This window comes from Hylobates moloch, unplaced genomic scaffold (assembly GCF_009828535.3).
Source record: "Hylobates moloch isolate HMO894 unplaced genomic scaffold, HMol_V3 SCAFFOLD_26, whole genome shotgun sequence".
Lineage (NCBI taxonomy): Eukaryota > Metazoa > Chordata > Mammalia > Primates > Hylobatidae > Hylobates > Hylobates moloch.
The window spans coordinates 3,081,641-3,094,615 of record NW_026652301.1 but is presented as its reverse complement, the minus strand read 5'-3'; the positions used below and the strand labels follow the sequence as shown (position 1 = coordinate 3,094,615).

General features: G+C 37.3%; 1 protein-coding gene across 5 annotated transcripts in view; it reads left to right on the top strand.

Annotated features, from left to right (window-relative positions):
- LOC116463144 (metabotropic glutamate receptor 1) overlaps window positions 1–12,975 on the top strand; it is a 413,105-nt gene that overhangs the window by 130,581 nt on the left and 269,549 nt on the right. For all 5 annotated transcript variants that reach the window (XM_058434471.1, XM_032146109.2, XM_032146110.2 and 2 more), the window contains one exon: window positions 5,791–6,040. In XM_058434471.1, coding sequence (XP_058290454.1) covers window positions 5,791–6,040 — 250 coding nt within the window. The remainder of the gene's footprint in view (window positions 1–5,790; window positions 6,041–12,975) is intronic.

Here is a 12,975-nt window from a genome sequence, read left to right as displayed (position 1 = left end):
CATATGCTGGGGAACAACACACACTAGGGCCTGTCATGGGAAGCGGTGCGGGGAGGGAGAGCATCTGGAAGAACAGATAATGGATGCTGGGCTTACAAGGTGATGGGTTGATCTGTGCAGCAAACCACCAAGGAAGGTGTTTACCTATGTAACAAACCTGCATATTCTGCACATGCACCCCGAACTTAAAAGTTGAACAACAACAACAAAAAGAATTGTTGTTCAAACAAGAACATATAAATAAAAAAATTGGGACAAACATTTCATGAAACCAGTTAACTCATCCAGACATTTTAGATTATGAAACATACATGTTTAATTGCTTTTTGCTACTAACAGAAATAAGAAGTAACCTAAGAATCAGGACAGAGCTGTTCCAGTTCTCATATCAATAAGCTTCGTGCCCATTGGTGAGATATTTCACCTCTCTGTGCCTCAGTTTCCTTGTCTGTAAGCTGATCTATTTTTCTGAGTATGCCTAAGGTCTTTATTAGGTTTAAAACACAAGGATTTTCTTATTCTAATGCAAAGAGCATTCTTGTTCGTTTAACCTGCATGTGTTTTCAAAAAGGAGCAAAATCATTTTTTTATTGAAGTCCAAGGGTGGGCACCCTGCAGTAAACTCAATCTCCTTGTAACACAATCTTCTGACAGAACACAGGCTTCTGACAGTGACTTGTGCTGAGAGGGTCTGCTAGTGATGTCTGTTTACCTTGCAGATTCCTGAACCTGCATTTATTGTGAGAAAGTGGCATCTGACTTCCTTCCTCGTGCCCTCTTCTGCAGATGAATAAGGCATTCGCTGGCCAGCTGTGTGTGGTTTTCTCCCTTGTAATCAGTCAATGCCTGTGTTTTGAGTCGTGACATGTTTCCACAGTCTTTGGAGCTGAGGATTTTGTGATGTGTTAATGCTTCTTTTGGGCTTCACTGGACTGAATTAGGTTACTAAAGGTGGTTGAATTAAGAGAAAAATGCATTAATTTGATCATTTAATGTTATAAAAAAGGAAATAAGAAAGCTTCTTTTCAAAAATACAGGAATATCTTATTAGATTTAATTACAATGCTCATGAAACTTTTACAGATGTTGACATTTAAGTCTCAAGTCCTTTCTGAATACTGTCATATTTTTACAATTATTTTCTTAAATAATTGCTGCATTTACCTGATATTTATCTTAAAAATTTTTGAAAACTACTGCCAAATTGTGCACCAAAAGTTAGAACTGCTTTCACAAACAGTGTATATACTTACACCTTGCCAACACTGAATATTATTAATCTTTGAACTTCTAGCATTCTATTAGGTGAAAAAATAATGTTTCATTTTAAAGGTACTCTGTTGATAACAAATACTGTTCAGTGATTTGTTTCATATGCCTGTTACCCACTTTTACTTATTTTGTTTAAATTGCTTTTGTTTATAACTTTTGCCCATTTTTCTATTGGGCTGATACAACAAATGCACCTTTGCTGTGCATTTAAGTATCTAGAACTTTCAAGAGTACATCATTGAAAAAGCCATAAGAATATTTTCTCTTGGAGATTACATTCTAGGGGAAAAAGAAAAATACACAAAAAAATCAGTAATATGTACAGTCATGCACCAATAACGACATTTTGGGAAACAATGGGCCACCCATATATGATTGTGGTCCCATAAGATGATAATATGGTACTTTTACTGTACTTTCTCTATGTTTATATATACAAATACCATTGTGTTACAGTTGCCTACAGTATTCAGTACAGTATCATGCTGTTAGGTTTGTAGCCTAGGAGCAATAGGCTATTCGATATACCATAGGTGTATAGTAGGTTATGCCATCTATGTTTGTGGAAACACACTATAATGTTTGTACAATGACAAAATCGCCTAAAAACACATTTCTCAGAACATATCCCTGTGGTAAAGTGTCATATGATAATATTGAGATAAAAGCGTGGGGAATGACCAGGATTTACTTAGAGGTTGCTTTAAGCTAACTGATCAGGAAAGGTTTTTCAAAGGAGGTGATATTTCTTTCATGATATGACTGATAAGATCACCCAGTAGCAGAACATCTTTTCAGGTGATGGAAATATCATGCATGAGTTTGGGGTATTCCCCCAACAGAAAAAGAGAAAAGACTCCTGGGATGAACCTTCCAATTTCTCTAACCTCATCTCTTCCCACCTTCCCTCCCTCACCTTCTCCAGCCTTATGGAGAAGCCCATGTACAGCCTGGTAGTCCAGGGAAAGGAGTTTCCATTTTATTCCAAGCATGTTGGAATGCAAGTGGAGCTTTCTGTAAAGGAGTGACAAAATCGGTTTTACACTTTAACAGATTACTCTGGTTGCTAGGTGTGAAATCAATCACTGAGAACAAGAATGGATGCAGGGAGGCCAATCAGGAGCCTACAGCACTTGTCTAGGTAAGAGCTGATATTTACTTGGTGTAGAGGATACTATACTTGGCCCACCCAGATTTCCTTTACCTGCTGTGTGTTCCAGTCTCCTAGCTACCACGAAAGTAGGCTTCTATCGGCCAGGCACAGTGACTCATGCCTGTAATGCCAGCACTTTGGGAGGCTGAGGCGGGTTGATCATCTGAGGTCAGGAGTTCGAAACCAGCCTGGCCAATGTGGTGAAACCCCTTTTCTACTAAAAATACAAAAATTAGCCAGTCGTGGTGGCACATGCCTGTAGTCCCACCTGCTCAGGAGGCTGAGACAGGAGAATTATTTGAACCCAGGAGGCGGAGGTTGCAGTGAGCCAAGATTGTGCCACTGCACTCCAGCCTGAATGACCAAGAGTGAGACTGGCTCAAAAAACAAACAAACAAACAAACAAACAAAAAACCAAAAACAGAAAATAGGCTTATAGGCTTCTATCAGTCCCAGTTACCTGCTTCCTGGGAGGCAGTATCTGGTCTTCCTTCTTGTGGACCTTAGCCAGTGATTGACTGACAAGGGGATCCCTTGCCTGGAGGTGGGGTTAACTCTCTGGTATAATCTGCTCTGGCACTTTATTGTGTTGTCAGCCTGAAGCTATTCTTTAGCTTAAATGATGTTTCTGCTTAGCTCTTTCCTACTGTTCTTCCCTGCTTCTCTTTGTCTTCTCTTCCTCAATAAATTACTTGAACAATAATCTTCATATTAGGTTCTGTTTTTAAATAATCTGACCTAAGACACAGTTTAGAGTGGCAGAGGCTGAAATAGAGGAAAGAAAAAGGATTAAGAATGTTCTAGAGATAAGGGCTACAGGAATGGTTCTGGAATGTGAGAAAAAGACAGAAATAAAAGTAGTTCTTAAATTTTGTTATTGCACAACTTGGTGGGTAATGGCATCGTGTACTAATAGATGTCTGGAAGAAGTAGATTTGCAAGGTAGAGAAGGAAATAATTTTATTTCAAATATGTTAAAGTGTCTATAAATGGATACCATCAGGTAGGCAACTAAATAAACCAATCTTTTTATCCAAGGGGCAGTTCAGTCTGAAGATCTATATTTGGGATTCAACAGTGGCATTCAAATATCATTTGAATGCATGTGACAGAGTGGGAGTATCTACGGTGAGAGTATAGATGAAAAAGACAAAATTTCTCAGGATTGAGTCCTGGTATGACAATTAGAGCAGAGAAAGAAAATCCAACAAACATACTGAGGAGTGACCAGTGAAGTGAGGAAAACAGGAGAAGGTTGTATCACAGAAATAAACAGAATAAAATGTTTCCAGGAGGGTATGGCCAACTGTTTAATGCAACTGGGTGGTTGACGAAGACAACAGATCATAAGATATGGAAACAGGGAGATTATTGCTGATCTTGACAAGAGAAGATTTTGATAAGAGAAGATTCTGAAGTGATGGGTATGCCTATGTCCAAACTCATCAAGACGTATACATTAAATATGTACGGTTTTTGTATATCAATTAGATGTCAACTAAGACAAAGAGAAAAAAATGCTAAAAAGGAAAGAATAGAAGAAGCAAACACACTGACCTAGGCAACTATTGTTGCTATAAATAGGAGCAATGAATCAGTAACTCAAGAAGGACAATGAGGTCAGGGGTATTTTTCTTTTTGATTGACACTGATAGGGAGGAGAAATTGATTATCCAAGAGAGGGAACAACTGTAGGAGAAACTCCTTGAATAGGCAAAAAGTGATGGGATCTAGTGTCTGTGAGCAGGAGTTGGCTCTAACCTAAAGTAGATACACTTCAAATTTACAACAGAAATATTGATAGATAATATAAATGCCAGTGAAAAAATGTTTATAGATGTTGTAGTGGGAGGCAAAGCTAGTTTTTGATCAACTGTTTCTATGTTCTTATTGAAATATGAAATGATGACCAAGCCAAAATGGGGAGTGGGAATGGTTTTGGTAGTTTGGAAATTTGAAGACAGAAGAGTAAGGATGAAATAATTAATGAAATATTTAATATTTAATAATTAATGAAATAATTTCTTACTTCTGTAAGAAAATTTACTTACAGGGTTGATGTAGTATAATTTCCTTGCACTATTGAGTATCCCTTTTGGTATGTGTGCTGATGAATTTTAAATAAAACCATTCAGCAAGGTTGTGTCTTTTTTAGCCATATTTAGGTGCTCAGGTGTAGACATGGAATAGGCAGATGGTTGGGTTTAACTAGCATTAATGTCAGGAAAACATAAGAGAGTTAAGGAATTTGCAAGAAGCAATTAAGAGGTAGACTATGAAATCTAAGCTGGGCTAAGAAGGAAACAAGAGGGAGGATGGAAGGAAAGAATAGGAAGGTTAATGGATTTGAAATTTCGATGAGGTTGAAGAAGGGCTGCGGTAGAGGTAGTAGAATATATGAGTTTGTATGATAAGATGAGGTAGCAGAGACGGATGTTTGACATCCACATTTAGAGGTATTAGAAACATCTGTGATAACAAGGTCAAAAGTGTGACCCTGGACATGTGTGGGTTACAGGAAACATCAGTGGAAGGGGAGAGTTTGAGAAATCGTGAGGGCATGGTATCAGATGTATCATCCACATACAAGTGAAAATCCTCAAATTTCGGGAGAGGTATAGAGACACAGAGGCTCATAAAATGGGGCCTAAAATCATCAGTGGAATAGAGAGACAGGGAACTTGTAAAGTGTGATATTTATCTCATTGATTTATATGAGTTTTCAGTTTTTTGAAGTGTATTTTATTACAAGAATGCTATAAAACAAAAATCAAAATATAAGACACAAACCTCTCATAATCCCATCACTTTGTCAGAGGATGGTGAATTTTGACAAAGCCCTATAGCTGTTTCTGGTCTGCTGATCTCTGGCCTGGCCAGGTGTTCCATTTATTTTGCTTACTCATTCTTCATGGAAATGTTGCAGGGCTTTATGTCACCAAGAGTGTCTGCCCCTTAACCTGGCAGCCAGCTGAAGCAAGTCCTCAAATAAACAGAGCTTCTCTTCGTGCTCCTTTGGCCTCCCTAGTCCAATGCACTGATCTCTCCTACGTGGTTAAAATCTGGGACAAGAACTATTAATAATGGTTGTAAAATAGGGCAGCAATCCTTCATTTTGTAAAACATGTCTCATTATAGGTTCCCTAGCTCAGATCGTCTCTCATTATTTCCACAGAGTTGATTGTCTGGTTACATTTGATTACTCTCTTTAATCCTTCCAGATCTTCCTTCAGTCTCAGTCATATTTACAAAGTATTTGGCAAGTCCGTTCTCTCCATTCCTGTGACTAACAAGTTGTTATTCCATTGTGTAAGTAGTGTTATTGCCACAGTTGTCTTGAACATCTGCTGATTGTTTCTGGACAGGGAATTATGGGGAGAGCGGAATGGACGCTTTCAAAGAGCTGGCTGCCCAGGAAGGCCTCTGCATCGCCCATTCTGACAAAATCTACAGCAACGCTGGGGAGAAGAGCTTTGACCGACTCTTGCGCAAACTCCGAGAGAGGCTTCCCAAGGCCAGAGTGGTGGTTTGCTTCTGCGAAGGCATGACAGTGCGAGGTCTCCTGAGCGCCATGCGGCGCCTTGGCGTCGTGGGCGAGTTCTCACTCATTGGAAGGTAAGTTTCTCTCTCTCTCTCTCACACACACACACATGCACACACGCACTTTGAAACACATATGCTTGCTTTCACAAAACTAGACTTGCTAACTCCAAAGTGGGAGAGATGTGCAGTGCTGAGCTGAACATTAGTTCTGGATCTCACTGATAATGTGAATATTGGCATCTTCCTGCTAAACAGCAGCAGAACAAGGCTCAGGAGGGAGGGCTGGTTAAGCCCAGGAGTTTGAGGTTACAGTGAGCTATGATTGGTGCCACTGCATTCTAGCCTTGGTGACAGAGTGAGACCTTAACTATAAAAAAAAAAAATGGAAAGAAAGGAAAACAAGAGCAGAGCAGCATATAACAAGATATTGATACTTTTTCAGAAGAAAAAAAGATGGAAAGCTGTTTGGCAGAATATGTCTTGATCTGGAGAATTATTCGTTTCACTTGCTTTCTCCACACCTAAGCTGATGCTTATGTCTTCCTACCTCCTAAACATGAGCATCTTATTGAGATATCAGTGGATAAAGGACAGCAGTGAAAATGGAAAATATGTTTTAATATTTGAAATTTACAGAGTTGGCTAAAGACAAGTGAAGATATGCAACGGAACTGTGGAATTTTATAATATATCATCTTGTCACATTTATGAGATAGCTAATATTGATGCTTTCTGCATGTGATTTCTGGAGTTGATGGTGGTGGCTCCCAAAATTTCTGTTCTCTTTCTAAATCATGCGTACTTATTTGGCAACAGATGGTCATCATCACTGGATTTTTCATAGGGCTTTTGACCTAACAGATATCTTGTTTAATTTGCCAGCTTCTAATATTGCATAAATAACCTGCTGAATTTTCCCCAGGAACCTACTGAGTTTACCTGATCTTTACTGACCTTCAACCCTATCACACTCATCTTCCGAATCTCTTTGTATCTTCCCATCTCTTCTTCTGGGTACACTGCAATCATATCACACCCATTAAAGAGCCTCAACCACTGATTTTCTGCTCTTGGAAGCTGGGTAGTACTGGTGTGGACATGCTCACTGCACCTTTCCCTTCTGTCCTTGTGTTTATAATAATGACTGCAATTCTAGTAACACGAACTTTGCCATCACCTGGAATTAGAGGTATAAGACACTTCAGGGACTTTTTAAAAGAAAATAGGATAGAAATACAAATAAATGAATAAAGAAACAGAGATACTCTCCAAGCATGAGGAGGTGTGGAGCCAAGGTCAAATTGTAATTCATGATTAAGATAATTATTAAATGTGGGCAAAATTGGCATGCTGGCACACAGAGTCAACTTGGCGTCTTCAACATGGTGCAGTTTTTGGAAGCCATTAAAATGTTCATAAGAACGCAGGTCTTCTAAGGAGTGTTTAAATAAGAAATGTTATTTCTTTTAGGAGTGAAAAGAAGGTAAGCAGTATTGTTGAAATGTTACATGGAGTAATATATGCACCAGGACAGAGGGTGTCCAGACATTCAGTCCTTTCCATTGCTTCTGTAACATCACTGCTTTTAGGAAGGTTGCTTGTTTTTAAAAAAGTCTCATATTTATAATTTACAAAACAATAATAGTCTGTTTTGCAGAATTTATTCTTTTTATAATATCCTCAAAAAAGGCTATCTATCTGGGTTCTGGAGATATTGAAAAGATGTGGGAAACCTGTGAGCTTCGGGGCATATAGACTACCTAATTATGAAACATAATTACACAAAATTGTGTGGTGTGTAATTGGAATGTGAAAAATGTATCCTGTCACCGTTATGAGCTGGACAAAAATGATAATGGCAACTTAAGTCTTTCTAGCTCTTTTATTTTACCTCCTAATAATGCAATTGAACTCATACAAGTATTTCTGAGAGTCTCACATGTGTTTGTTTATATGCTTGTCTATGAAGAGGTCAGCTACATGTGATGTCTACCTCTTTTATTCCTCTTATCTGCCCCACCTCTGCTGGATTCCACTGACATATCCAAGGGAACTGTTGTCGCAATGAACACCTGAGCTTCTGAGGACACTACTTCCTGTGCTAATAGTTACGGTCACTGATGCATGGAATCATTGAGATGACAAAGCTATACCATACTCTTTGCCAAGTGAAGGAAAGTGTCTCTCTATTCTTCTGGGCTACTTTCCATGAGTGTCTATCAAAATAGTGTTGGCTTTTAAACTAGAATCTTAGAGAATTTTAATGAAAGCAGCCTTTAAAATTTTTTTGTTCGCAATTTTCTCTCCCTTCCCTGACGTCCAGATATGAGTTCATAAGGAGCTGAGCTAGGGACAGAGCCAAATAGTGAGACGATGCCATCCTTAGAATTAGCCTTCCCTTCAGGTGGCTGATTCCCTCTCTTTATCGGGGATGGATTCTGTCCTAAATGCTGCTATGTCACTCATGTCAATGGACATGTGGTGGGCTTGGTTCCCTCATTTCAGCAGACATGTCCAGAATGGCTACAGTTTAACCTCAAGCTGCAACTTCTAGATACATTAGTAATGCTGTCAAATATATCTCCCTCCCTTTCTAAGGGATTTTATCTACCAAATGTTGAAGTTTTTTGAGATCAGAAGCCATTGTTTGGTTTCTTTCTTAACACACGGTATGATTCTGGCTACTGCCAGTTCACAAGAGGGCATTGTGTAGGTGGTCATGAACTTCTTTTCATATAGTAAATCATGGTGTAGATAGCAGCAGGAGAGATTTGGTTAAAAAAATTAGGACTTTTTAAATGAAGACCTACATGCCCTCATCTCCATGTCTGTTACTTTCTCTCACACTACACATGCAATGTGTCTGGAACTCTTCTTGGCACTACCATCAAAACATATTCAGATGTGGGCAACTTGTCACCACTTCCTCTGCTATCATCCTGGTCCAAGCCATGATCATTTTCCCTTGGCTTATTGTGATAACCTCAGAATTGGACCTCTTGGCCATCTAGTCTTAACATAGAAGGCAAAATGATCTAAAAAAATTAAGTCAAGTAATATCACTCATCACCTTACATGCCTAATGCCTTAAAATGACCCCCTATTTCTTTCATAACAAAGTCATTACAAAGGCCTTCAAAGCTCCATATTTCACCGCTTGGAATGAGTTGCTTAGAATGGAATAATGAACTATACTGATAGAAAAATAGGCTTTTAAAAAAGGAAGTTCTCATAGAAAATAAAAATATTATATATTGAAAAAATGTGGTGGTAATGAAAAAACAAAACAAAACAAAACATGGACTAAGAGTTCTAGCTGTGCCATGAAGCAATTATGTGATCTTATTTACTTGGTAGCTTTTTGTCTTGGAGCCTATTTTTTTCTATAAAAATAAAATATTTGGCTCCATGTCATCTTTAAACATTTTTCCAGTCCTAGAATTTATAATATACTAAGACAATATGACTAATCTAAGATCAATAGGGATGTATTTATAGATTTATCTAATATTATTCATGAATTTGGGCTGATCAATTTTCTCACCAGCCACTTTGTTAAAACCAGAATTCATAGAATAAGCTGGTCAGTATTAGGATAAATCTGTTGTTATGGAATATAGCCAGCAGACCCAGGGGAGAATCAAACCTTTGACTTTGAATAAATTGGCATAGTATTCTCACCAGCAAATTAACTAATCACGATCAAGTTAATCATTGTGCAAAAGAATAATTTCTTCTTGTCTCCATGAAAGCTTTATTTGAGATGCTTCTCAGAATTATGCTCACTATAATAATAATTGTAATAATGATTGTGATGCTGATGATGCACCTGCGTCTGATAATACCTGTTTAGGACTTACTATATATAAGCACTGTTCTAAGAACTTTGCACATAACTCATTTAATTGCCACAACAATGTGATAAGATAGGTACTAATATTATTCCCCTTTCAATGTATAGAGTACAGTAACTTGTCAAAAAGTGCTGCGGTGCCAGTGCTGGGATTTGAACTTCGGGACTGCAACATCAGAATCTGTGCTATTAATTAGTAAGTTTGTGGGGTAATGGAAAAACAAAACAAAACATGAGATAAGAGTTCTAGCCTTGCCATGATTGTTTTGTTTAAGAGATATTGGCATTAATCTTAGTTTGCTTTTAACTTGCTCTCTCTTTCAGAGATTTATTTCACTGTTTAGAGTCACCTTCTTTGGGAAAATCAGCTAAAGTATCTCCCATGAGAAAATTATTTTACATTTCTAGTTATTCTTTATTTCTTTGCGTTCTTTTATTTCATGCTTAGTTTTAAATATTTCCTATGATAATTCATTAAAGGATAACTCATTTAACCTCTTTTCCAGCTCATTTCTTTATGAAATGAGACTTTACAATATCATTCTCTTTGCACACCAGGCTTTATCTTTAGAACTATATTTATGTGGAAGTCAACTTGGAATGAGTGCTATTTCTCTAAAATTCTAAGTTATGATTATTAAAAGTCTAATAGTAAACTGATGGATCTGTTCTAATTCTTAATTTTTTTATCTGAAGAAAGTAAAACTGAGAATAATTTATGTGTATGAGCACAAAAAATAGCTACCATTTATTGAGGGTTTGTTAGGTACTAGGCTATTAATATATGTCATCTCTAGTTCCAACAACAACCCTGAAAGGTTGACTTGAAAAGCAGAGAAGTTCAATACTCACTCCAAATTCCTAAGTTTAATAAGTGGTGGAGTCAATATTCAAACTTACTACTGAACCATATTATCATATACATATATAGGTATTGAATTGTAACCTCCTCAACTGTAGGAACCAAGTTTTATACAGTTGTTTATTTTCCTTTATGCTTAGTATAGTGTTTTGGTATGATAACTTTTTAATAACTACATCAAAAAGCTTGGTAGCTAGTAGAGAGAGCATGTAGCCTCATTATGTGACCCCTGATTTCCCTTTGATAGTCTAGAATCAGTAAATTTTACCTGGTTTGGTAAGGGTTGATGCTCTTCAATCAGCCTGTATCTCCACAATTCATCTGTAAAATTGGAGCAACAACCCATTTGGGTTGTCTTATTTGTCTAATCACAAAATGCCTGCTTGCCTGGTGAGTCATCACTGGGTCTTACTAGTAGGTCCCTTGGGGGTACCTTAGCTCCCCTAAAGACACACTGTTCTTTCAGGGTGAGTGAGAGCCTCCTGACTTTAGTCCTTTGCCTAGCGTTGGCATTATCCTGAGCCTCCACCCTGGTTTCCTCATTTTGGGAAGCCTTTACTGTAAGTTCACATTCTGCCTTGTTAGGAGTCTTTGACTAGACATGCTAGGTGTACCATATTTATTTATATATTTGCTAGCCCTTTTTACTGGATTATGACTACATCTTATTTTTTTTTTACAGTTCTTGCATTTCAATTGCTTCTCCCTTACTAGTGTGTGCTGTTTTATCTATTGTTTCTCGCAACTCTGTGATCTTCTCACTCATTAGGCCAACTTTCTATCACTCCTCACTGCAGAGAAACACCACCCCCAGCCCTTTAGCTAAAACTTGATCCAAGAAAATTTTAATCTCATGCTTTTTTAGTTGAAACACAACAAACACATCAAACACACATGTAAAAAATGGTTGAAATGGAGCAATTGCTTTATTTGGAAAGAAGACTACAGTTTCATTTAAAAGCAAATAAAATACTTGGTTTTTACTGTGTAACTTTTGGGGTCTTTTTCTTTCAGAACACACATTTGGTAAAGTGACCTCTATATCCTTGAAATATAAGATTATATACCATGGTGTTATGTTTCATATACTTTTTAAAAATAAAATATAAGTTATTTTAGCTTTCATGTTTCCGCTATGGAAAAAAAATGGGGAAAAATCTAAAGTTTGCAGCATTCAGGAAAAATTGCAAAAATTTTATCTTAAAGAGAATGTGGACTTTCATTGAAGTGTGACATCTCCAAAAATGGATTATAATCAGAAGGCCAGCAAGGCAGATAAGCATTTTCTGATGCATAATGGTCATGACTTACAGATACATGACTTGGCCTTTTCTCAGCTCCCAAGGGCAGGAAATGATTACAAACCTGCAGACAAGCTATACCTTTCTTAAAACACTCCTGCTCTACAGGCAGATTAATGAGAACTTTGTGGAAAATTACACTGCTAGAAAAAGACTGAGAAATATTGCTTGGGAAGGAGAAAGAATTTTGTTTAGAATACTCTGGAGAATAAATATAATTTGTAAAATATAAACAGGTATCATGAGTATAGATCTCTGACACAGAATTGCTCAGGATTTCCATAACAACTGAGGTGGTTGATTTACCTTAAAGTTGGTAATTTTAAACCCTTCCTATATTCTAAGACCTATAGTCTCATGTTTCAGATACCGGACATCTGAAATGTGAAAGATTCCACTTTCATGGTCTTTACCTGCCTTTAGGGTATTAAAACATTGAGGAAAAGGATTTCTGGTGCTGTCTGCATCTGTATGGCACTACCCAATTTGAATAGATGGAAAAGGATGTCATTATGATTCAGCTCATTTTGTCTTTGATGCTGATCAGAGACAATATGGAATTTATCTTAATATGTTCTTGTAGCAGTTGTGGCAGTTCCTACCTGGGTTTAAATCAGAATCAGCAGACACACTTAAAAATAGATTCTCTGATCTCACCTTAGACCATCAATACAATTTCTTGGTCAGGACTTTGCATCTTATTTCTTTTTTTATTTTCCCCCTCTGATGAATTAGCTTTCAGAATCACTACCTTATGATGCCTAGATCAGGGATTTGCACTCATGTGACATTCACTATGAATGAACTGCTTATAGGGCATATTTGAAAGGGAAGACAAAGTGAAAGTTTAACTCTATTGTCCATTATTCTACCATTTCAGCTCTGTTTTTTTCTTTCATGAAATTTACTTGCTTTCAAGATTTTTGTCTTAAACTACAGATACGTTTGAGATTAGTAAATAGTAGTAGGAGTAGTAAAAAATAATTTGCAG